General features: G+C 41.6%; 1 protein-coding gene across 1 annotated transcript in view; it reads left to right on the top strand.

Moving 5' to 3' along the window:
• Positions 1–12,296, top strand: part of ADCY8 (adenylate cyclase 8) — a 122,726-nt gene extending 110,430 nt beyond the window's left edge. The window contains exons 15-18 of the mRNA XM_065669440.1: positions 2,295–2,441; positions 8,244–8,336; positions 10,688–10,802; positions 11,809–12,296. Of these exons, the coding sequence (XP_065525512.1) occupies positions 2,295–2,441; positions 8,244–8,336; positions 10,688–10,802; positions 11,809–12,296 (843 nt within the window). The remainder of the gene's footprint in view (positions 1–2,294; positions 2,442–8,243; positions 8,337–10,687; positions 10,803–11,808) is intronic.
• The last annotated feature ends 15,097 nt before the right edge of the window (positions 12,297–27,393 follow it).

The following is a 27,393-nucleotide window of genomic DNA, read 5'->3' as shown; positions in this document are numbered from 1 at the left end:
GGGAATAAGTGTCTTCTCTTACAGATTCATTCACATACACTCACATGCATAATAATCTTCAGAAGCAAACAGATGCCCCATGGATCACTGTTGATGCTTCAATAATTTGCAACTGAATTCAATTCCACCACCTCTGTTTTTTGTAAGGCAATTTCTAGAGTGACTATACTTGGGGATGATTTACGCATGAGCTGGCTGGCTGTAACATCTACCAGATTTCAATACAATCAATCCTACAGTTCATGTCTGGCTATTAAGTTAATTTCTTTGCTCTCAAAAAATGAATTCCCAAATGTGTACTGTAAGCATTTTCTCATGGATGTATTATTTCTGTCTTGAGGCTACTTACCAAAAAAAGAAAAAAGGGTCAGCTGAAGGCTCGGCCAGTTGCTTTCTATCTTCATCATCTGGTCAAAGAGTATGGCTGAGTATATATATGCTTCTCTTAGCACATATTGTTGAGTTTTCCATAAGCATCCACGAACTAATGTATGTATTTCTTTTTTTCTGTACCCACAAAAGGGAATAAGAGTATCCTTAGAGTATAGCTTCCATGAACCCATAGATATTCTTCAATGAAAGGAAGTGTAAGGGCAGGAAGGGAATCAATCATGGTTTTTTTAGGAAGCTTTGCAGTACCTTTGGAAACTAGCAGAATTTTTCCACTTTTGCTGTAGGATGATTTCTAAAAGAATAGACAGAAGTAGCAGCATTTGCAGCATAGAAAAGTAGAGGGCAGGCGTTCAGGATGCTTCTCAAGGGAGAATCCAGATGGATGAAGGAGTCTGAGGTGTTCATGTCAGGTGGTGTATGACATTCACCAGTGAGCCCTTTTATCATGAGACCAAAGCACTAAAATTTCTGAAAGCACATGAAAAAAAACATTGAGAAACAGCTGTACTGGGTCAGACTGTCATAAGAAAAGACTCAAAACAGAAATTAAAGTATCCACCATTGGGTAAAACAACAGAAGCTGACGCTAGAAAAATGTTAAACAAAACAATGCGCATGGTTGGGGTATATTAGCCACTAAAAAAGCCTACTAGGAGTTGTGGGGGAGCTCTGTCCTTGGCATTTTTAAAGTTGAAGTTGGTTTTATTTCTGAAAATGTGCTTGGCTTCAGAGAAATGACCACCGTCTGGGGAGGGACTCTTCATTATGGACTGTAGTTATCGGACAAGGAATAATGGGTTAAAACTTAAACAGGAGAAGTTTAGATTGGATATAAGGAAGAAATTCTTTACTGTGAGGATGGTGAGGCACCGGAATGGGCTGCCCAGGGAAGTTGTGAATGCTCCATCCCTGGCAGTGTTCAAGGCCATGTTGGACAGAGCCTTGGGTGACATGGGTTCGTGTGAGGTGCCCCTGCCCATTGCAAGGGGGTTGGAACTGGATGATCTTAAGGCCCTTTCCAACCCTAACCGTTTTATGATTCTCACATATATAATGACAAGAACCCATCAATAAATAAATGTCATTCAGTACCAGTGATTTATATGAATAACATAAGTTGAAGCATATCCCAGAGCATACTTCATCCTCCTGTGTCTGACCCTTATAATCTTCTCTGTGTTCCCAGGGAGTCCATTGTCATCCGCACTTCTGTTTTTCCCTCCTTTCAAACTCTAATAGCAGGAACCTCTCCCAGAGCCAGGCAACCAAATAGCTCCATAGTCACCTTCGGAGAATCACAGTTTACCACAGAATAAAGGCTCTCTGAAAACCTTGAATAGACAAACTTTCTTAGAGCTGCAGCACTGTGAAGTATAAATTACATATAGGAAAACATGGCCACTGAGAAGACCTTTTACAAAGAGGTCACATGAGACATTTTAAATAGTCTGATTCTTGATAATTACCAAATTGAGAAATATATTGTCAACTGCAAACATTTGCGAGACAGCCTTAAACACTAAAAATCACAAACATTAGGTTCCTTTTACTTGCCTAACACTGTTTGATTCTCTGGTATTCACGCTTGCAATTGCATCCTTCATTTCTTCAAGTGGTTCCCATAAAAACAAAACATGAAAAATTCTGTTTCCTTTTTGTTCGTGTAGCTTCCTGACCTCTGAAGCAGAAAGAGCAGAGCAGGCTTTCAAAGAAAGGGCAAACCCTGCATATAATCTGTGATAAAATTGTGAAAGCTGTCAGCCTCCTCCTGTTGAACTAGGCTAACAATATACTAATGTTAACCTCAAATATTAAAGTATCATGCATGGAAAAAATAAGAAGCCAATTACATTCTCTTCCCTGTATCACCACTTCAACTCTTTTCTTCATTGTTCTTTTAGGAATTATACTCTCAGTCCTATGATGCAGTTGGTGTGATGTTTGCTTCTATTCCTGGATTTGCTGACTTTTACTCACAGACTGAGATGAATAACCAAGGAGTAGAATGCCTGCGTTTGCTGAATGAAATCATTGCAGACTTTGATGAGGTAATAGTAATACCAGCTACTAAAGAAAATCTGATATTGCTTAAACAATGAGCTCCCAAAGTATAAATATGTCTTCCTAAATTATCAAATTTAGTAACTATTCTGCTTCCAATAAATGTCTGATATTTTTATTCCAATTATAGCTATTCAGCTTTTTTGCACTTAGTCTTGTCAAGCTCTGGTCTCAATGACCTAGTGAAATAGAGACTGAAGTCAATAGTTATTTGAGTGTAAACACGTACAAACAAGTAACCAGTGTAACCAGAAATAGAATATGTTTTAGTTCTAAGAAAGGTTGAAGATATTTGCTGCAGTTCTGGAAAGTAGTGGTCTAAAAATCCAAACACATAAAAAAATTGTTTTGGAAAACACTGGTTGAATGGACTCGAAGAATGTAAAAGGTAAAACAGTGTCAAGTTAAATGTGAAGCACACAGCTCAGAAGCAAATGCTGGTCAGAGAGCGAAAAGCGGTGACATATTAACTGAAGTGACTTGTCTGGTCAGGTATGCTCTACAGAGGTAAATGACATAAAGCTGTTTGCTTTACTGAGGAATTCAGAGGTGAAGGGAGATTTAGGAAAGGACATAACTTTAAAAAAGGGAGATGAGGAGGGGTAAGATGAATAGGAGAAGAAAAGTCAGATCCTCAATGTAGCTGCTGACAGGTGAAAGCAAGGGAAACCTGGAAAGTGAAGAGGAAGTCAGCAGCAAGTTACGTATTTGGTACCTCATCTCTGCCAGCTAGTTAGTAAGGAAGCTTAAACAGGTGGTACCATGTCCTGCAATGAGCCTAAGAGGAATTAGAAAAGGGGACATAACCTATATGCTGCAGCAGTTTTCAGGAGTGTGTAGCCCTATTGAGCTCCCCAAGTGGTAGAAGTAGAATCTGAGCCATCCCTACTTAGCAGTGAGATTGGAACTGTTTGGCAGACTGGAATGGTCCAGAAAGAAAAGAGGAGAGGAAAGGGGGAGGTCACACTGGTATCATTGGTCTGTGACTCCAGTTTTGGAGGGGTTATTTAAAAAGAAAATGCAAAAAGACATCCTTTTCAGAATTCTGCTGAGCAAGGCAAGATTAATGCTGAACTGGACAACAGGGGAGAGGGCACATGGATAGCACAAAATCATTGAGAAAGAGTAAAAGCTCCTACCCAATAAACCATGTTCTGTTTAATCTCTGTTTATCTCGAGGAATTTTTGAACTCAGTTCTGTGTTGTGATAGAGTAGCAATTGGAGAATTGATGAGTGTATTCTCAGCTTAAAATTAAGATGCAACTCAAGAAAACAGAATTTGTTCCCTTAAAAGGATCTGGATCTCACTTCCCACATGGACTATGTAACCATGGAGCAATTGTTTTAAACAGAGAAAGAGAAAAACTCCACTTAGGTTGTGATTTGTAAAAAAAAAAAGAACATCTTTTACCACTTAAAAAGCATTATCAGAATGCAAAGGATCGAGTTTCTGAAAGAAGACAAGAAGGCATACTTAGACTTTTCCTCTTTCAGTTTAATGTGGATCAGGACTCTGTCCATAGATTAAGCATACAGAAAACCTTTTCCCGAAAACAGAAGCATTGGCAGAGTTCAGACCTCTCCAGGGTTTAGAAAACAGCTGAATTAAGATTTGAGAACCAGTGTCTCTTTTATTATTATTATTATTTATTTAGTTTTACCTCAGCCCTACTTTAAACAGTCCCACTTTAAAAGATTTCTTTGGAAATCTAATCTAGAGGTTTTCTGGTTGGTTGGTTTTCTGTGCTTTAAAGAGCAATTATCTCCAAGGGCTTTAGAGAACTGTACTGGAGGAAAAGATGAAAGTGGAAGGCATATGACTGAGAAAAAGAGATTAGGAAAAAAAACCCTATTCTTTATTTTAATTATTATTCCATCCTTTGCAGCAAGTAATCTAAGGCCTCTCACAGGTTTTGAAGCATTGATTTTCAATTTTCTCCCCTGGTGGAAGTTATGTTATATTCATTTCATAATTGTAAAACAAAGGCACAAAAGGGGTTATCTAATTTCCTGCTTTTTTATTAAAAACAAAGAGACCTACTCCCATGCCAGAAGGTAGAACCTAAATATGAATCCAGATCAGGGTGTTAACTGCACCTTCATCCTTCTTCATCCTGGGCAATCTGCATGTGGAATGTTTATAGATTAGCAGCTCATAAATACTGGACCAGGGTTAAGATACCATACAATTGGTCAGATACTAAAATTACTAGTGAGAAACGGAAGAATTCACAGGGATGCATCCCTGTGCATTTTAATAGAAAACAAAACTACTCTCCTGTGGGAAGAGCTCCGCCACCTGCTAAGCTCCTGCACTGCTTTCCCTATAGGTATAAATACCTGCTTCTTAACCCTGAGATCTTGCACAGCTGTCAGCATGCTTCTTGATTAATAGTTTTGTTTTTCTTTCCAGATCTGATTAAAATGATTAAGGCTCAAACTTAATGTGAAGCTTATTGCTATGAATTAGTTTAAGATATTTTGTCATGCATGTACATGCAATCTTCACAATAAAATTCCTTTGCTGTTGTGGCGATTACTGAAGACAAGGTTTTCAACAAACGCCTTAACACAATGTTACATTCAAGCCCCTATCACATGCTCTGTAATTAATAAAGGACCTAATTTGGGACCTTATTATATCTCATATATATTCAGTTGAATAATAGATATGTTCTTGCTACAGGTAGTAAATGAAATTGCGTGATCCCCTGCTGACTGCTAACCTACTTCCAGATTGGCCATGCCATTAGTTTGCTCTCTCTAAGCAATCTCAAAAGTGAAATGTTAGAGAGACAAAGCCAGTCAAACAAAAAGTAGTGAATGGTGAAATAGATCCTGCTGCCAAAAACTTCATGGGGTAGGAGGCCACAGAGGACTCAAGTTGTGATTGGGTCTTTCTTAAGGAGCTGGGAGAACCTGGAGCAAAAGTTAGCTTTGGGGAGTAGGTGACTGAGTCTTCTCAAAGCCCAGCGTTACTCGGAGCTTTTGTTTGGGTTTGGTTTATTTTGTTTCCATGATGACTCACAAATCTGGTTTTTACACTGGCAAAAGGATTTTTTTTTTATTTAATTTGACATATAGCATCATTATAGAGTACAGTTATAGATAGCTTCTTATTTTGTACCCAAGCACATAGATGCTGACAGGAACAGTCCATTCATCAAAACTAAATAATACCATTGCAAATCTACTTTTATGCTTACCCATTTTTCATATAACTATATTCTTGAGACATATACATTCTTAGAGATGTTGCACCAAAAAGAAATAATGTTGGAACATTTTTCCTAAAGATTATGAGTCTCTAAGGATTTTTTTTAATGTAATATTCTTTCTAGACTTTCTAATCTATCATTTATGTATCTTAGTGATGTTACAGTTGGGATTTGTGTTTTAATAAGGGCTTTCTAGTTCATGGGCTCTTCTTTCCCCCATTTTCTTTACCCTGCAGTGATTTACATGGTGTTTATGAGAACAGATTTTAATATATTATGTTGCCACTAAGAGAGGTTTCAGCAGAATGCAGGATCCTGCTTTCAGACTTCGCTGATTACTTCTCAATTGTGTGCCATGTCCCGAAACATTCTCTTTTGTACTACTTTGTACATGTTTCATTGTACGTGTATATCCCAGGGTCTGACCTCCCTATAACCTTGGCTGTGCATGAATTGTGACATCAAGCCATTAGTTGCTTTTCAGATACCAACCACATTGTAGTGTTTGAAAATGTTCTTGGACTAACTTGCCAAATTAGCAAACTTATTTAAATGTCATAACACACAGCAGCTGATTTAAGACTGACTTGGAATATCTTTTCCTAATATCAAAATCCATCATCCTGTGAAGAAAGTAACTGGTAAGTAAACTATTACCTGAAGAAAGAAAGAAGCTAGCTAACAGGCAAAGATAAAGCAGGTTAAAAACAGAGATTTGGAAACAACAATGAATGAGAAAAAAATATATAGCTTGAGATTTTTTCCTCTAAATTTTCTCACAGCCAATAAGTTCATTCTCTCTTAAAAAGAGTAATTTTAGATATTTATCATACATTTTAAATTACTATGCTGTTTGCTTCCAGCAACCATCTGGAAATTAAAATATAGTCTGTTTTAAACCAAGACCATTTTCTCCCTTTGCCCCCACACCTGGTGCTCTCAGACTGCTCACAAAAGCAGAGTTACAAGAAATTATCTTTTTCTTTAAGAGAGCAGTTGGAAAAGCTGCTCTTGTAGGAGGGAAACGTAGATAATGGGCTTTTCTGGCAGTTTGAAATAAAATGAGAAGCAGGTCAAGTTTTTGGACTTTCCTGACTTGGAAGGGAGCTATTAACCATATGGCTTTGTATTCCCTGCCCACAATGCTATGCAGCCTCCCATTAGAGACAGATGGTGCGATATCTGCACACGAACAGCAAAGGTTCCAAGACCCTGACGCTCCAGCTGACGTACACTGTGGTTAGTTCAATGGCTTGGGATATTTCATGTTATGCCTTTGGTATGTTTCTCCCTTTGAATGAAACAATCCTTTTAGGTTTTAATTGACAGGAAATTCAAACCCACACTATGGGAAAAGGGAAGCATGACAGTGTATAAGAAAGGAGGAAATGCTTCATTAAATTTTTGCCTGACCGCAGCAAGATTTTTTTTTGCATTCAAATCTCAACTAAGTTGAACCTTTAGAACCGAGAGTTTGAAATTCTTCCCTATGAACTTCTCTTTTCTTTCAGGACTGCCTAACCATATTGGTACCTGAATTTATGAGATACCATACTGTTTATCATGAAGCATTTGGGTATGAACACCAGCAAACACTTTTTTAAAGCCCGTGATGAGATGATATGTACCCATATCCCACATAAAGCTCTGTTATCATTCACTGATTCATAAGCTAAACTCTGCTTAGGTCTTTCAAGGACTGTAAGGCTCTTGCTTCTATTTCATGGAAAGCCCTAAGATAAACTGAATACAGACTTGAAATAGGGACTAAACTGTCACTCCCACTCCAGTCATCGCTTTCGTCACTAGACTAAATTTATTCTTCCTCTTGCAGATTCTCAAGCTGACAAGTCCTTTATGCCTATTTAGCACTTATAGTTATCCCAAATAGATACTGGGTTTTACCACTTCCCATTGGCTCCCCGTATTTCTTGTAGAAGAGGAAAACACATAACAAAAGTGCAGACTGAAAGACCCACTTGACATACCACTGTTAGGTCTGACAGCAAGTATAGGGAAGCATGGGATACAAAAGGACTTGGTCTCTCATAGAAGTTCTTTGCAGGCATCTACCTTCATCCATAGACTGTGCAAGATGGTTAAAATGGTTGGTTTAAGTGGACTGAATTCCCTTTAACACTGGTATTGTCACCTGAATTGTTGCTGCACTTAATTTGCAAACTGAGTTCCTCCAAAAGAGATTCAAAAAAAACTCTTAAGTGATCAAGTCCTCTTATATTCATACATACATACACAAAAAGTCTTTCTTCACTGATTTTCAATGGTTATAGGACTCATCTGCAATTTGGTTAGACTGGAATATGCATGTCTTGTATTATCCATTATATAATTTATCAAACAGCTTTACAGAGCACAGCAGAACTTAGTTTGAATGCTCTCTGTGGGTAGATGATTTGCAAAGGGGCTCAGTGTGCCCCAGAACCCAGAATGAACTCTGCATCATGACCAACTGGAAGATACCATGAGTGTAACGATTCATTTCAGTATCTGTAGAAGCATTTTGAATTAAGAATTACAGAAGTAAAAGTGTTTTTTTGCATGTGTATTAGTTACTAGGTGAAGAAAGATTTCAAGATATTGAAAAAATTAAAACGATTGGCAGCACATACATGGCCGTGTCAGGATTATCACCGGAAAAACAGGTAAGAGAATGGTTTTCTTTCAGAAGCAGAGCTCTGTTGTGTCTGACCATTCATATTAGAGAATATTAGCTTTATCTTTATGATGTTCACAGAGTTGTGTTTGTTAAAATAAAATAGACATTTGGGGCTTCTGGCAGACAACAGTTGCACTTCTTGATGAATTGAAATGCCATCTTATGTTCAGGAACAAGAAACATATGGATTCTTTCCTCAAATTTAGGTTTATAAGAGAGAAAAAAAAATTTAATTTCAATCACACTGATGTGAATCTGGAGCAGGTCTTTGGACATACTCTAAGGTTACCACTGTAACAGACTGGAATCTGGCTGATAGCCTCCAAAAATCTATGAAGATAGAGGATCTATTAACTGACAGCATACATGCACAAGGTTAAGATTGAATTTATATATTTTTGTGATTATGTAGCTGTATATCTACAGACAGATGTATCTACTAGAAATCATAAAGAAAGCAGACCCGTTAATTTCACTGAAGAACATCACAAAGCCAGATACGTGCACAGTGCCCTCACTTGCAGGGGGTACAAACCAAGCTGAGGGTAAAATCATCCATATGCACATTCACAGCCATAAGCCTCAGATAAGTCAGATGAGAGAAGTCTATTCATAATTACACCAAGAATATGCTTGGAAGCAGGGTCTCCAAAGGAATAAGATGAGGCTCTAAAATACATCCATTGAGAAGTCAGCTGTTGCTGAAATCTGCCTTGCTTGGTAACCAGTGCCTCTTCCCAAGGAAAAGCACCACAAAAACTGGTGTGCTGCCCCAGATCAGTCACAGAGTGGGAATCAGATCTCCCCAGGTTGATTCCAACTTCCAGAAAATCAGAAGTCAGATTAGCGTGAGCTTTATAAACTAGAAAATTTCCATTGTTTGTTTAGAATATATTATGAAACATGTGGAGTGTAACTAGCTGAGCATCTCCCACCTACAGAGTAACAAGAGATGCTGACAGCTAGAAATCCACAAAACAAGACAAGCATGAGATTTTTGTTTCAATTCAAAATGCCTCTGTGCAGAGATGAGCAAAGAAAGACTGAACATCAGGGAGGTAGCTGGTTATATCTACACAGCCCCTAACCACTTCTTTTGACTCAGTGTAGGTAAAAATGCAAAGGGAGAAAATCTTTAATGCATTTCCAAGACTGAATAACTCATCCTTTTTCTTGAACTATAATAGCCTCATGGAATATTTATGTGTGCTTTAAATATAATAATCTTCATACGTACATGTCTATCACCTTGTCAGCATTTAAGAGGTGAGGGCTTCTGAGGGAGATTGGCATGTTGTGAACTGAATGAAGCTGAGGACAACGACTGAGCACAGTGTGAACAGAACAGGGTGATAATGCCAGGGAGATCATAGAATCATAGAACACTTAGGGCTGGCAAGCACCTTAAGATCATCTAGTTCCATACCACTGCTGTGGTTATCTTCAGTACTAAACACTGAGGTTGAGAAAAATTACAAAGGGCTGGACTGCATTATCTAGGGTGGGACTTGCAATGCTCTGTTCCTATGGACTGGAAATTTGTTTGATGAAAGAATTACCTGGCTTCAGAATAGATGAGATGAAATCACACCACTGTTGGGCCAAAACCACAGCTGTTCTTAACTCCAATGCCTACTCAGAGAAACAATTAAGGAGTTCACTTTTTCCCCTTGAGAGTCCTTGGCCTGTCATCTGTTCTGTTGGTGTTCTGAGAAGACCAAAGCCTACTCCTGTTCCCCATCTGTATATCAACTGCCCTGTAGGAATGGAAACGGAGGGAAAAGAGCAGGGAGTAACTTAACTGCTCTAAGCAGAGGTGATTAATGAGCTACAGAATGGCTTTTCCTCTGCCAATTAACCGGCCCCAGGTTGCCTGGGTTGCCCAATCGTTCCTGCCACTAGTCCATCACTCTGAGCACTGGAATTGAGTGTTTTTCCTGGGCAACAGTTTCAGCAAAGGCAAATTACATTTTTCACTTCTTTTGCTTATGTGGGTTATCCCTAGTTCTCACTAGTTTTTGTCCCTTGCATCTGAGCTATCTCAATCCTCTCTATACTTCCTTTCTCAGCTTTACATAGGTTTCATATGCCTTATTAATTCCCATGATTTCCTGTCAGATTATTGACAGGAAATTACTTCCTTTTGCACACTAAGCTTCTCTGTATCCAGGTATACAAGTGTTGTAGCATAGACGGGAAGCATTACCATTAATGATATTCTACCTTTCCTGGGTCTAGTGTGTTGAGACTGCTCTTACAAATTCCAAGTTCAGATACTTGGTAAGGAGCTGGGCAAATGAAAACTTCTAAAACTTTGCTTTATAAATTACTCCTCAGCAATGTGAAGACAAATGGGGGCATTTGTGTGCTCTGGCCGACTTCTCCATAGCTCTGAATGAAAGCATACAGGAGATCAACAAGCATTCATTTAACAACTTCGAACTCCGTATTGGTAAGCACAGTTCAAACATGAGAATTAAAATGGGGCTTTGACTGCAAGGGTCCAACTCCATAAGCGCACCCCAGAAGCACTGCAAGGACATGTACAATTTAAGAGACTCCAAATATGCTATTCTCTGTTTTGAAACTGACTAAATTCCAGGCAAATTTAGAAACAAGAAATGCTGTGTTTGCAGCATACGGGTGCTCATTTGGGGACTGTAGGAGTTCTAAGTTTTCGTGACTCGTGAATGAGTAGCATAATTAAGCTACTGTCTTTAGCAAGGCTGGCAAAGATCCCATAGATACAACACAAAAAGTGAAGCGGGAGCCCAAACCTAACCCCAGCTTGATACGTGATTGCACAGTCTCTAATTAATCTCCCTTAGATTCTTTTTCAGTAAAGGGGTAATAGTAGCTTATCCTAAACCTTGTGTATAGCACATTGGTTTTGCACAAAACCTGAATTCCAGTTCTGCCCTATTCAGTGTCAGCAGCTTTGAATTGCTGTGGTGGGGAAGTTGTTATCTGGGATGGGATATTCTGGATGGCTAGTAGGATGGGACATGAATAGATGGCCCCAATATATGGTACGTAGCAGCAATAAATCTGATGGTTTGTCATGTTGACTGGATCAGTGGCCAAAAACAAAAAAGTCACCTGCTTGACTGTATAGCACCAACAAGATTTCCTTCAACAAGAGCAGACCCAGAGAGATCCTTCCAGAGAGATCTTTCCTACTCCATAAGAATCAGTTTGAAGGAGCTTTGGCAATTGTGTGCAGAATACAGATGATACAGAAGTACTGTGGTTGCTGTGGATATCATTTTTCATGTTTTACAGCTTTTCTAGCTTCTTTTTTTTACCTTCTTTGTATACACACCTCTTCCTTAAGCTTAGAGATAAATGTACCTGAACCAGGCTTCATCTGCTTCTTAAGTGAAAATATGTTTTTTAGCCATTCTTGTCTAACTGGCTATCTTTTCTCATTTTTATTTTATTTATTGTATTCGTAATAGGGATTAGCCATGGCTCTGTCGTAGCTGGAGTTATCGGTGCTAAGAAACCTCAATATGATATCTGGGGCAAAACGGTTAATTTAGCAAGTCGAATGGACAGCACAGGTGTTAGTGACAGAATACAAGTGCCTGAAGAAACGTATCTGATCCTGAAGGACCGGGGATTTGCCTTCGACTACAGAGGAGAGATTTATGTCAAAGGTATCAGTGAACAGGAAGGAAAAATCAAAACATATTTTCTTCTAGGAAGAGTTCAACCAAATCCTTTAATCTTACAACCAAGAAAACTGACTGGACAGTATTCATTAGCAGCCGTTGTATTAGGACTTGTACAGTCTCTTAACAGGCAAAAACAGAAGCAAATCCTTAATGAGAACAATAACTCTGGAATCATAAAAGGACATTACAACCGGAGGACTTTGCTTACTCCTGGTGGATCTGAGGCAGCAGCCCAGGCAGAGGGGGCTGATAAAACTGAATTGCCATAATCAGTATTTTGTTTGTGTTCTTTTTTTTGTATTTCTTTTATATATAAAAATAAATATACAAATAAAAAGGGTTTAATTTTTTTTAGAAGAAGTGTGGTTATTTTCTGGTGCAATGTTTCAGTGAGACTCAAATTCCTACATTTTTATAAATGGTGCCAGCGTCTCTCTCCCTGCCTCTCTCCACCCCACCCCCCAATCCCCCCAAACACACCCCCTTCCCCTCCCCCCCCCCGTGATTCTAGCATCTAAGCTAATTGCCTGGTCTCCATAAAAGCCAGGGAAAAGCTAGTCAGTACAATCAAAGGATTTTAAGATCTGCTATCTGCCCAGATGTATCTGTGGATAGAGGAGATGAATCTCACCTTAAACCCCTTATTCCATTGAGTCCACTGGATGTGGGCTCTTAAAATAGCCTAAGGTGTCCTCCTCACAAGTGCGTGACCGCTCTGTGGACAGATAAAATTCTTGTTGATATCTACCTGACCTCTTGTACCCAAACTAGGAGGACCAGACTCTACTGTAAGCACTATGTCATATCTGTCAGTCTCATCTGGAGGGCTCAAATGCAGTATGTGTCTTGACCAGCAGGAGACACATACGAACAGATGACAGACTCACACCTTGAATGACGAGTCTGGAGCCTCCAGCTGGGTCCAATGAAGGTACTAATCAAATTCTCCAAAGTCACTTTCCAAAGTTTAGCTCTTAAACACTTCACCAGTCTGAGCTCTCATTAAAACAAGAACTGGCTAAAGCTGTAAAACGAGTACGTGCTGAAGTACAAAAGCTCACCACTAACTCCTGACCAGTTGCCTCAAGAGGAGGAGAGGCCAAGATGGGGCATACCCCAAAGTATTAGTGTGCCACCACAGAGACAGTCCTGTTGGGATGCTAAACTGGCACACCTAGGTGCTACAAACCCTTATGTCAAAAGGGGGATAACTTTTTTGGGCAAAGGCTAATCAACTTCACCTTGAAAGTGGTAAACGTATATCACAGCGCTGTGATTCATTGTGAGCTGTAAAGTGCACAAATGAGCCTCTCATCAAGTCTGTATGCTCAAATGAGCTGGGTTTATCTCAGTAAATATTTTCTTTAAAGTAAATCACAGATGGAAGCAGCAGAACCTGTAATTACACAACAATCCCCAGATGAAACCCCACACAGCTAATAGAGTGCAACATATGGATTATTCCTAAATCTAGGTCTTTCTTTTTTCAGGCTGTTACCTAGTCCTTAGTGGAAATTGGGGGTTCTTGGAAGTATCACCACTGCATCAGACACATTTTAAAAGATGGACAATATGGTTAGGAAATCTTGATTTCCATATTTTAAGACATTTTTTGCTAAGAGTCACCAAAACAGGAAAGTGTTTAATTGTAAGATAAAAATAATGATTTTCATTGTAAAATAGAATCATAGAATAGTTAGGGTAGGAAAGGACCTCAAGATCATCCAGTTCCAACCCCCCTGCCACAGGCAGGGACACCTTACACTAAACCATCCCACACAAGGCTTCATCCAACCTGGACTTGAACATCGCCAGGGATGGAGCACTCACAACCTTCCTGGGCAACCCATTCCAGTGCCTCACCACTCTAACAGGAAAGAATTTCCTCCTTATATCCAATCTAAACTTCCCCTGTTTAAGTTTGAACCTGTTACCCCTTGTCCTGTCACTACAGTCCCTGACAAAGAGTCCCTCCCCAGCATCCCTATAGGCCCCCTTCAGACACTGGAAGGCTGCTATGAGGTCTCCACGCAGCCTTCTCTTCTCCAGGCTCAACAGCCCCAACTTCCTCAGCCTATCTTCATACGGGAGGTGCTCCAGTCCCCTCATCATCCTTGTGGCCCTCCTCTGGACTTGTTCCAACAGTTCCATGTCCTTTTTATGCTGAGGACACCAGAACTGCACACAATACTCCAGGTGAGGTCTCACAAGAGCAGAGTAGAGGGGCAGGATCACCTCTTTTGACCTGTTGGTCACGCTCCTTTTGATGCAGCCCAGGATACGGTTGGCTTTCTGGGCTGCGAGCGCACACTGAAGCCGGCTCATGTTCATTTTCTCATCCACCAGCACCCCCAAGTCCTTCTCTGCAGGGCCGCTCTGAATCTCTTCTCTGCCCAATCTGTAGCCGTGCCTAGGATTGCTCCGACCCAGGTGTAGGACCTTGCACTTGTCATGGTTGAACTTCATAAGGTTGGCATCAGCCTACCTCACAAGCGTGCCAAGGTCCCTCTGGATGGCATCCCTTCTCTCCAGCGTATCAATCAGACCACACAGCTTGGTGTCATCGGCAAACTCCGATGGGTTGGTTTGTGAGGCCAAATGTAATCAGCTGAGTTCTGCCTTCAGAAAAGTAAAATAATAAACATGCCCAAATAAATTCCATGCAAAATTTTATCACAGGATAATGGGTCTGAACACAGAGACCAAAGAGATTCTGAAATCATGCAATCATAGAATGGTTTGGATTGGAAGGGACCTTGAAGATCATCTCTTTCCAACCCCCCTGCCTTCCACCTGACCAGGATGCTCCAAGCTCCATCCAAGTCCCCAAGAATAGGGATACCTTCCACTCGAGCAGGTTGTATCAAGCCCCATTCGACATGGCCTTGAACACTGCCAGGCACGGGACAGCTACAGTTCCATGGAGCAAACCTGTTCCACTGCCTTGCCTGGGGGACACTGGTAGTGACCAGTCAGCAACTAGATGTGATACCATTCACAGCTGGTCTTGGGGCTCGGCCATCCAGCCAGTGTCCAACCCAGGGAAGAATATACCTCTTCTGGCCATGAGCTGGCAGCTTCTGTAGGTGAAGCTCCTTGGCAGAGGACAGCACCTCCAGAGAGGACACTTCAGCCCCAGAGCACGTGGACATCGCAGAGCCCAGGAGCCTCACTGCTGTACGGCCCAAAACACCGCAGCAGAGTAACAACCCCTTCCTGCACCAATGAAGAGGAAAACTGCTAGTGCAGCTAAGAAGCAGTGGCAGTGGACAGCAGTAGGAGATTCTACTTTGAAAGGCAGAGCACAGCAACAGGCTGCCCACAGAAGTGATAAATGTTTCATCCCTTCCAGTGGAAGTGACCAAGGATGGAAGGGACCTTAAAGCTTCTCCAGGTTCAACCCCTGCCATGGGCAGGGACCCCTTCCACTAGAGCAGGTTGCTCCAAGCCCTGTCCAGCCTGGCCTTGAACACTGCCAGGGATGGGGCAGCTACAGCTTCTCTAGACACCCTGTGCCAGCCCCTAGCACCCTCACAGGGAAGAACTTCTGCCTAAAATCTAATCCGAATCCCCCTCAAAAGCCCTTCTGTGTGGATTAAGCTGAGATAACACCCAAAGTCCCTACATAAACACTAACTCTAATGGAACAGATATTCTGCAAATGATCACCCTCTCACAGTTATCCTCCACCTGAGCTCTGCGGCTTCATGAGAAGTGGAGGTGGGCCTTGTGTTACTTAGCAGCTTGCAAAAAAAAAGAGGGATTGAGGGAGAGAGAGAGAAAGGGGGGTGGTGGGGAGGCAGAGAAATTGAGAGATCACCAGTCTGACAACGGGGGTGTTCGGTGTGGAGAGAGTGCCCCAGGGGCGCACACAAGCCTGTTTTTTGGCCAAAGTTCCTGCGCTTCTGGAAGCTTCTCTCGCCCAGATCCAGGAGTGACTGGCACAGCAGTCAGTCAAGAGAAGTTGCTCCAGGCCCCTCCCCATGACTTCCCTTTCCTACTTCTGGGACCTTCTCTCATAGAATCACGGAATAGTTAGGGTAGGAAAGGACCTTAAGATCGTCCAGTTCCAACCCCCTGCCATGGGCAGAGACACCTCACACTAAACCATCCCACCCAAGGCTCTGTCCATCCTGGCCTTGAACACCACCGGGGATGGAGCATTCACAGCTTCCATGGGCAACCCATTCCAGTGCCTCACCACCCTAACAGGAGAGAATTTCCTCCTTATATCCAATCTAAACTTCCCCTGTTTAAGTTTTAACCCGTTACCCCTTGTCCTGTCACTACAGTCCCTGATGAAGAGTCCCTCCCCAGCATCCCTATAGGCCCCCTTCAGATACTCTCGATGCATTCCGTCTCTGCTTTCACAACCACAGACCCCAAGCAAGGAAAGAGCCGGGCATGTGGGGCTGGGGAGGGAATGCAAGGCCGTGCACATGCTCGCGTTACACTGCAGCTTCCCAGACAGTCTTTAGAGCTGGTTTCCAGCAAGATCAGGCTGTTCTCCGCTTGCTCCAGTTGCACTGTGGAGCTTTGCGTGCCAGCCGCACACAGGGTGGCCAGGGGTTTAAGGTGGTTTCCCAACCCCAAACACAAACCAAGACACTGTGGACCTGAGTAGAGCAGGCTGACAGGTCCCGGGTAATGCATCTCTGCTGCCATAACTGAGGACACGGCGCACCTGAGCAGCAGCTCTTAGAAGCTGCCATGGGTTAGTGCTAGAGGTGATATGGCCAAGCCTCTCACACTACCAGAACCTGCACGGGCTGCTGAGCGAAGTGGTGGCCGAGGTGCCGCTGTCACCAGTGGTGGCAGAGGGAGCGTCTGCTCCTCTCGACTCACTGGTGCTGGGCAGCACCACCCGGGGCCCCAGGCTGCTGTGAGCAGCGGCACGGCTGGGTGGTGCGTTGGCCCATCACTTGGACTCTGGGGCTGATGCTGGCGGCTGCCCACTGGGGAAGTCCCTCACGAGCTGTTCTCCTTCAGTGCCTTTGCTCCAGAGGAGGGGTGCAGGACAGGAAAGCATGTCAAATCGAGGGGAAGCTGGTGCCCGTGCTTCCTCCTCCTCTTCTGCCACGACAGCGAGAGGTGCACGGTGCTGCTCCGCATCATCATCTGGGCAGACATCTACTGTTGTGACCTCTTCTTCATGTCCTACAGACATGGGAGACACAGTGTCTCCATATCACCAGTGATGATACTGCCAGTAACTGAGCTCTCATTCCAAACTGATTGCTCCTTTGAATCCCCTGAAATATAATTTTTTATGCCGCACAGAGAAAGCTGAGCCCCTCAGCTTTCAGGAGACAAGGAATGGCTGGCAGCTGAAGCAGTTAAATTAATTTCATATTCACAATGGTATTTGAGGCACTAAAGAAGTAAGTTTTGGCTGGTTTGAACAGCTTATTAACAGTTGTCCTCTTTTTCACAGCTTATTTCTGTGCTGGATGTGTTCACTTGTCCTTGTTCTCTAAACATTTAATTCTTGCTGATATCCCAGCTGAACTGGTTTTCTAATTCTCACCACTGCTGCCAAGCTCTATGACAATTAACGGTGAGTGGAAGGCGTTAACTAGATAACAGAATTGGACTGGATCTGTGAGGGCAACTTCACTGCTTCTTAGCATGGGCCCAAATTGCCTGCTTTTATCATAGCACAAGGGTGGCTTTCTGTGTTATCCTTCTCAAAATCCCCATTAGCATAACTATGTTCCCAAGCAAAATTGCCTGTTAATGAATCCTGAGTCTGTGTTGCCCAGATAAAGAGTTCACTAAATCAGCTCATTGCCATGACTAATTCTTTAGTGAGGAATTCCACCTGTGACTGTCAACAGGTAAATCCCTGCTTGGGACTATTTGTCTATGCTAGATGGCTATTTGTCACCCCAGCAATTACGCTGCTTGTTCCTTTTCCAAGTGTGATGACCTTAAAGGTTCAGCAATGTTATTTCTCATTGTAGCATCTGTTTTCAATGGAACAGAAGTTATTATCTATGCTCTCAGTCTTCCAGTTTTATTTCATGACTTTATGGCACCATTAGAATATTCAGATGTCCCTCACAACTTTATCTTCAATGTTTCTTGTTCATACAGGATAGAATTGCTCATGCACAAAGGACCTATAAAGACAAAACACCTGGTTAATATCCTTGCAGAAACTGACTGCACTCTTTGCTGTCACCTTATTTATTTCTGCAAATCTGTGCTACAGAAACAAACAGCAGCCAGCTGCTCGCTCAGAAATTTGTACCCCAGTCCCTGCAACAAGCTCCCTGCCATAAGCTCTGATGACTTCAATATTTTCTAAACAAACAGGTTGAAATCCACAGCTTTCTTCCCTGAAAAGCAACATCTATTCAACTACGTCAAGGGCAGTATACGCCAGCTTTGAAGTACTCGTTCATAATCATTACAGCAGATGGAATATTGACTATCTGGACAATAGATCTGTACTAAAATCATTACTCTAAGCACGAGTTGCAACTGTCACTCCTGTATTCTAGCAAACACCATATCCATGGCAAGAGTGTTTGTTTGCAGGACAGTGAAAAGGTTTTTGTGTCATTTAATTTATTCCATCCATCACTTTTAATAATATCTATCCAGAAAGTCACAGTAAGGTATTGATACCTGTTAAGGTATCTACTGTTAGTTTGCATTAAACCATAAGACAGAAGAGAGTTTACTTCTACTGAGAACAATGTGACATCATTTAGAAGTGTGTGTTGAGAAAAAAAAAAAGTAATTCAGAAAATAGCTCTTGCACACAGGGGAAAAATATCAGTCCCTGTTTTCAGCTTTAACTCATTCCTGTTTATTTCACAGGGAGTCAAGGGGTTTATACAAATAGCACAGCAAAGGGGGCTAATAACCAAATGTCCTGTCACTGCACACCACCAAGCTGCAAGTCAGGGAGCAGAGAGCTCAGCTCCAGAGCTGACTTCGCAAACACGCAGTGGAATGGTAGAGGAGCAGGAAATAACCACATTAACCATTGCTAGTGGTACAGGGTAAGTGATACAATTGCACAGGGAACTTATTAACCTCCCCATTAAACTTTTTCGATTGCTCAATGGCAGCGACACTATTAAGCCTTTGCAGTTTCTGCAATTCTGTGCTTTGAGGCAGGAGGGGAACAAATACGACGACAGAGGAGTCAGCAGATGGGAGGGAAGGGGTGAAAATTCAATATGCATATCTCTAGGTATTTAAAACTTACTGCAGTGAAGTCAGTACTTAAGGAATGTTCTCATTAGCTCTCCTAGTAGGAAACAGTATTTGCTTGGTTTATGTAACTTTAGCAGATAAGGCCCAATTGAAAAACAAAATAAAATTCTTTCTCTCTGACCATTTTCCACTCAGATCTTTTTTGGGCTCCCACTGCCAGAGTTACAGAGCCATCCTGAGACTGATTCATTCACCTCTTTCATGTGACAATGACAGCAGTGTGCAGGGCTGGTTAGACAGCATCCTCTGTAAAATGCCATTCATGATACTTCTGCTGACCCAGACCTCCTTCAGCCCAACGTGTTTTTTGCTGGCTGGTAATTATGTTAATATTGATATACTGAACATCTCTATTTCATAGTCCATGTAGCTTCTGAGGGTCTTGAAATCAGTGCCCCCCTCATCTTTGTAATGCTTTAACCTTTTTTTTTTTTCATGAAGGCACCAGTGTTCCCACATAGAGAAAAGTAAAAGGAAATCTCAGATGGTTTGCTCAAAACTAAGGTTCTAAAACAAATTACATATGTGTGAAATGACTTCTGATTGCAAAGCCCACTCCCAGCAGCGGTGACACGGAGCATGTCAATGGATATTATCACACTAACAGGATATTAAGCATCGTTTTAATTAACTCATCAGTTACTTAAAATAATGAGCATACAACAGCATCTTCTTACTCATCTTTCCTCACAGAGGCTACTGTGACAGGCTGTCAGTTTCCTAAGTTTCCATAAATCAACAAGTAATTTTGCTTCAGATGAATTATTGCTTCTTTTGGATGTGCCCAAATCAATGATTTAAAGCTGTGCCCAAATCAATGATCTAAAGCTGTGCCCAGGAGTCAGATCCCAGTCTTTGGGGTCAGGACACTGTATGGGATAAGAATCACAGCAGCACCAGCTCTTTCCCTGCAGCCGTGTCCTGAGAAAGGCAAGACCAGGGGCTTGGCCAGGCTGGGAGCTGTAGCCTGACACTTTTCCCATCTGAATGAGAGAGGAAAGAGGACCTATCCCACAAGGTGAACCAAGATGCTGCCTTTAGAGCTCATTCTTCATTAACAGCCTAGTCATACGCAAGTGGCCGCTCAGCAGCTTGGCCATCCCAGACCTGCTCACATGGTAATAAGGACACAGGAAATACCTCCCCCCTGCCATAGCTGACACTGCAGTATGCAGTCACTTGTTGTCCCATTAAATTCCCCCTTTCCTGAAAGTTAACTTGACAGGACCCATTACCTCTCAGAAACTATTGTATGGATTTTAGCAGGTAAGTTTTCATGGCATCATCTCTAACAAATCTGTTGTTCATTTTGGTTTTGGGTTTGTTTGCCAAGGTTTTTTTATTTCTTCCTGAAGAACAGAAATCTCTGTTTTCACAGTTCCCATTTTATTTTTCCATTCAGAACATATTCAGACACAAAAATCACACATGTGTCCAATACTTAAAAATTAACTTAAGTAACAACATACTTTCCTCTTATCCTCTCAAACAAGGTTGAGGGTGTGTTCATTGCAGCGTATTCACATCAGCCAGTCCTGGCAAGGCATAGCAACCCATACCGTTATATTATCTCTCGTGGAGCATCACCTGACAAACAGAAGATAGAAAAATTTTATGGCAACAGCTGCAATATGAACTTCCACTTTCAGGCACTGAGCTATACCCTAATTTACATTTTTTCTTTAAGATTCCAGAAAACATCCTTACAGCTGCCATCTATTATCCTTTTTTTTTTTAAACGCAGGTTGGATTTATCTTGTGGATGTCAGAAAGTACTGCATCTTAGCATCAACACAGTTGGCAAGAAGTTGATATTTTTCCATGTTCCAATGGTTAATAAGTTATCACTAAAAAGAGCAAGCAAGCAAACAAATAATAACCCAAAACAAACTAACAAAAACCCTAACAAAACAAAACCCTTAATCTGTCTTTGGAGCAGAGACTGGTATCCAACCAGAGTGTTTCCTTTGAGGTGGAAGCCACAATATCTAGACAACATCCATCATTACCTTTGCTCAAGGTCATAACGTCAGATTTAGGCACCTTTATTCTGTGTAAATCCATTTTAGATGTTAGGTTTTCCAGCCATGGTTCACAGTTTTGTAATAGTCATAGTTACTCCATGGCCAGCAGTACTAGAGGAGTGATGGTCCCCTCGTACCTAGCGTTGGTGAGGCCACACCTTGAATACTGTGGTCAGTTCTGGGCACTTGATTACAGGAAAGACATTGAGGCGCTGGAACCGGTCCAGAGAAGGGCAACAAAGCTCATGAAAGGTTTAGAGAACAAGTTGGCTGAGGAGCAGCTGAGGGACCTGGTGGGGTTTAGCCTAGAGAAAAGGAGACTCAGTGGAGACTTTATTGCTCTTTACAACAACCTGAAGGGACGATGCAGCAAGGCGGTTGTCAGTCTCTTCTCCCACATAAGAAGCATTTATAAGGTTTAGATTGGATATTAGGAAATATTTCCTTACTGAAAGGGTTATCAGGCATTGCAACGCACTGCCCAGGATGAGTCACCATCCCTGGAGTTATTTAAAAGATGTGTGGATGCGTCACTAAGGAACATGGTTAGTGATGGACTTGGCAGTGTTGGGTTAAGAGGTGGACTTGATGATCTTAAAGGTCTTTTCCAACCTATTTGGAAAAGACCTTTAAAAGATTATATGATTCTATGCTCTTATGATCCTTAAGGCTGTCAGAGGTGACAAAAATGTGTTCATCAAAATTCTGCTCATTGGCAAAACTGAGTCAAGCAGTGTGGCTTATTGAAAGAAAGGCTTTGCTGGAGTTAGTTGATTTAATTCCCATATTTGAATAATTTCATGGACCGGAAATAGTGGTTTCTTGAGACTTCTGTATGCTAGTGTGGAGAAGCAGAGCAAAAATGATGATGATAAGCTAAACAAGATCAAACTGGAAATCAAGAACATACTTTTGACAGCAAATATGATTAACCACTGGAACAAACCACCATGAAAAACAATGACTCTATTATCTCGTGAAGAGTTCAAAACAAGATTATAGAGACCTTTGTGGAAATTATGCTTTATTCAAATACAAGTGCCTGAGTCCACTGATAGGGAAAGAATGAGGCTTTCTACAATCTGTGAAGTATTGACAGGGAGACTGGATATTTCAAGATTTTTTTTCCTAAATCCATGAATTTGCCATTATCTCTTTACCCCTGAGATAAACAACCAAAACAAGGCAAAATCTTCAGTCCTGAGAATGTTTCACAGATCTTGCTAGTATTGACTGAGGATGAGGAAGGCAAACTTTTTCCACTTCATGCATCGATTCAGAGCCTGAAAAAAAAAATGTAATTTATTGTATGTCTCCCTTTGTGGAAGGTATCGGAAGCATTGCAAGCCAGTGGCTCAGCTCACTGGCAGACACTCTACTAAGCTATTTAGCTTCCCTATCACTTACGGAACTACTTCACTGATTCTAGCAAAAAACCTGTAGTCAAGCATCAGGAAAGAAATTGAGTTACTCTTCCAATTGTGTTCCACCATTCCCCCCCAACCCCATTACCTCTAGCAGTGCACTTTCTCCTTACCTCAGTGCTCAGAGAAATAACTCCCCATTGCATCTGTTCTAAGGCACACTGGGGAAGAGCATTTGTTCCTTATCAGGAGTCTGTTCACAGAGGATTTAGTGAGATCTCAGGAAATCTTTGCAGTAGTTGAGTTGTTTGACCTTAGCTACAATGAGGGGTGTTCATACTTTGCCATATAACTAAAAATGTGGCCTTAAGTTAAATGGATGAAGAGTTTGATGCAAGAGTAGTTTTTCATCATGATGTCTCCCTGCCATTTTTATATAAGCATATGATATTCCTTACGTAAGATACTCAGCTTGACAAGGCTTCTGGAGGCTTTTGTTCCATAGCCAGAAAAGCCTTTGCTGAATAGAAAACATGGGATGCAGTAAAAGAAAAATGGAAATAAAAGCTTCCTCTGAAACTGTGGAGAGAAGAAAGAGAAGCATGTTAAACACTCAGAAAGTATCTTCCAAATAACCCAATTACCTATTTGCAACCTGTAATTCATGATGCATTTCTAAAACTTCTCACAAAGGTTGAGAAGAAGAATTTTTTCCCTTTCCTCTCCAAAATGCACCATTATCTGATTCTGTCACCAAGAGGAGAACAAGTCCTAATATTTCACTTGGATTAGCAGTTCCCACCAAATGACAGAGGTGAGAGATTTGTGCTGGAAAGTAACAATGGCGAGGCAGAATAAAAGCCTCTGCTGCTTTGAATTATTAATAGTGCATCACTGCAGCGCACATGCCAGTCACTCTGTTCTCTTTTCTGCTGCCTTAGGAGAAGGGAGCATAGTTTCCAGTGTACTTCAAGCCTTTTAGAACAGCTTTGAGTCCACCCAGTTATTTCATACCCACGGTAGTTTCAGGGCAGGACAGACTTCTTAAAGACATATCGTCCTGCTCATGGACATGAAATGAGGATTTCATATGGGTTGTTTTGGTAAGACATTTTCAGCAGCATCTAAATAGGAGAAGAGTTTAATGCTCCTAAACCCCTCAGGCTCTCTTAAAAAAAGTGATAGAAAATTCTAATTCTATAAGCACATAATTGTGTCTGAATTGACATGCACTGTGATTCCTTTCTGTTGGTTGTCTTTATGCAGCTTATCCTACAGGTCTGATGTTTAGTCTTTTTCTAACACATCCAACAGGCTTGAATGGTATTTTTGAGGAAAAGGGGCAGCTTATTCAAGAGAATCAGAAAGTACTTTACTGGATACCTATTACACGTGTCCTGGAATCATTGTGACTCATTGGAAACACCAACAGGCACAGCTCAGGGGGTTCTCAGTGGTGTATTTGATGTGTCTAAATGAATGTTCTGGAATACTAATATTCTGAAATAAAAACTTTCTAACCAGTTTCAGGTTTAAGTTGTAGTAGGCTAGAGTAAGTTGTGTCTGTATTGCCCTTCAGCAGTTGCTCTTGAACTACTAAACTATGCAAAAAGCTCTTTCTGCAGAGACCCTTTTATTTACAGCCTCTCCTATCTCCTCTGTCTTATGATGGTTAAAAAGATTCAAGGTGTGACAGCTTGCAGGGGAATCATGAACCTGTCTTATTAGATTAATTTACCTAGCAAATGTAAGGTTGCATTTCTGTAGCAGAAGCTCACTTTTTACTGTTTGAAAGAAGAAGAGAGCATTTGAAACCTGAAACAGGTATAAATGACACAGCAATATCTTTTTGCACCTGCAGGCAGGATGAAACTATTGGCCCGAGACATGAAAAAGATGTAGCACACACAGCTGCCCATGTTACTAATTTTGACTCCTACAGCAGGCAGTAGCCTTGATTAGGATAAGTCCAGCCTGTTCACTATGAGCCAGCCAGAAGCTGCTTTTGAGTAGGTACCTTCTTCACAATGCCACCACAAGGAGATGCAGGAATAACAGCTGTGGACATTGCCCGTGGGCACAGTCCTTCTGCAAGGCTTTTATTATCTTGCACTGAAAGCACTTAGGGATGGATAATGTAAATAAATGAGCTTTACAACACAATATAGAATTAGAATCAATTTCTGACCTCAGTGGCTTTTAATTTATGACCTGCGGCCTGTCAGTCTAACAAGTCCTGCAATTTCTATCCCAACCATAGGGACAGCAAATATTTTCCTCAGTGTACATACACTGCATTTCTTCAAGCATTCACGGAAACCTAACTCCTCCCAGCTGTGCATGAAGACTCCTTAACCAATTCAGGTCCCACTCTGCTGATGCAAATCTTAGTCACAAAGAGATGGACTGGAGAGCCATAGGAATGAATAATAGAATCATAGAACAGTTTTATTGGAAAGGACCTTGAAGATCATCTGTTCTCACCCCCACCTGCTATGGGCAGAGACACCTTACACTAGACCAGGCTCCTCAAAGCCTCATCCAGCCTGGCCTTGAATACTGCCAGGGATGGGGCAGCCACAGCTTCTCTGGGCAACCTATGACAGCATCTCACCCCCCTCACTTCTTACTAATACCTAATACAAACCTACCTGCTTTCAGTTTAAAACCATTTTCCCTTGTCCTATTCCTACATGCCCTTGTAATGAGCCCAAAATTCCACTGGCACACCAGCCACCTCAACTGAGACCCTTCTTTCCAAGCCAAAAACCATAAAATTTTTACTGACATCTCAGACACCTTTGTGGATTTTCCTCCTGATCCAGCCTTTTCTGTTGACTTTCCCTCATAATCATGTGTTGGAAGGCCAATCTAGGGACTAATCTTGGCACTCTTTATGTGGAATCTTGTACTCTCACTGGACTCAAGTCCTCCAGAGTGTGATGTTCATTACTGTGGTTGCCAAAGCACATTAGGGACTGTTAAAGTTGAAGAGCTTTTTTTCCAGAGCAATCAGATCATAACAGACACCTTTCCTGACCTTTGCACTAGCACTTGGCTGCATCCCATCAAGTCTGGCGCTGAGCCACTAATATGCACATTCTTATAGAGTGATTTTAGATGAAACTTCCACACTTGGTATTACCTGAACCCCTGTTAGCGTTCAGAGCAAATTCTTCCATTGCTTTTGGTAAGGTCTCATGACCAAAATGATGAAATTTATAAAAAGCCTTAGGTACAGAAATAGAAAGGCTGCAAAATGACGTGCAGAACATGCACATGGGCAAACAGACTCACACCCGGGTAGCCAAAAAAAGCTGCTATGAAACCAAGACACTTCTAAGTGACTTCTAAGTGTCACCTAAATTTTAAATCAATAACACCAAAACGCTTAAGATGGGGGGAGACCGGATGGGAGTAGAACTGAAAAGAGACAATGGAATCTCTTTTTGGAGGCAGGGAGCTTGGGACAAAAAAAGAAAAATCAGAGAATTTCAGTAAGATTATCTTAAAAATGGCCCTGGAAAACAATCACATCTGCTGACTATTGCAGCCTAATTCACTTGAAAAACTGTCATGCTGCTCACAGAGGAAAACCGCCACCCTTAGAAACCCTTTCAGCATTTTCTGAGAGATCCATTTACTCTGTAATCATTGTTTAGGTAGCTATGAACAACTTTCCCTCTTTCTTGCTTTCCTGTGCCACCTTTAAATAGCACTCACTCTTTTACCAGCACAGAATGTTAATGTGCAGAAAGGTCAGCTGCTTTCAGTCCTTTACAGTGCATCATTTTTTGAAAGGAGCTTTTAACTCACGTGGGCCTTTAACAAACAAGCATCAGATGCTCTTCTCACACTCAACACCCTCTGCCTGGAACAAGGAAGGCAGATAAGTCTAAAAATATAATGCTACAGTATTTATAGCTGAGCAAAAAGTTTAGAGTGCAAATTAATGTGCATGGAAATCATCTGACTTTGCTAACAATCACATCGGTTTCCCAGAAGGTCACATAACATTTCTGAGGTTTTTCAGGTCACCCGTGGGGCTCAATCTAACCTACGGAAGACTGGCATATCAATGGGAAAATGTGTGGTTTTGACGTGAAATCATCATGCTTTGAATGGGACAGGAATTGAAACGAGAAGGAGGGGGATAGGGAGAACAGATGGATTTTACTAACCTGATTTTTTCCTGGCAATCCCCAGCATTTCCTGTGTTTCCCTTCAGCCTGTAACACGTTTTGTTTTAGTATCTTTGTCCTATAGAGCAGTTAGATGTGCCATGAAGACTGAAATGAAAGTGACAGTGAGCAGTAACACCCAGGATATCACCGTTCTTCCTGCTGGACGTGGTTAAGCCCTGAACTTCATAAAACTGCAGCAATCCAATGTGTATATCTCTGTATGTCTAATACAAGATGCTGAAGTAGTCAACACAGCCATGCTCCAGCTGCACAGACTAATTGTTGCTCTCCACAGTGGTACTAGTTGCACTGACTGGGTTCCTGCTGATAGTCCCTGGCAATTGCAAAGTAATACCTGTTTGTTTAAAACAACCTTCACGATATATTGTGACCCAGGAAGTGCTGGGACCTCTGTTATGTCTGATCGGGAGAACATAGCCTAAGACCCAGCCAAGTCAATGAGTGGCATCAGTCATTGGGAAGTCATTTCAATCACCTGGGAGAAATAAAACTTGCTTAGTAGTTTCACCTTATGTAATACATGGCCCAGCATTTTCTGATGGT

The sequence above is a fragment of the Lathamus discolor genome, chromosome 2 (genome assembly GCF_037157495.1).
Source record: "Lathamus discolor isolate bLatDis1 chromosome 2, bLatDis1.hap1, whole genome shotgun sequence".
NCBI classification, from domain to species: Eukaryota; Metazoa; Chordata; class Aves; order Psittaciformes; family Psittacidae; genus Lathamus; species Lathamus discolor.
The sequence above is the reverse complement of the archived record's forward strand: the minus strand, read 5'-3'. Positions and strand labels throughout refer to the sequence as shown.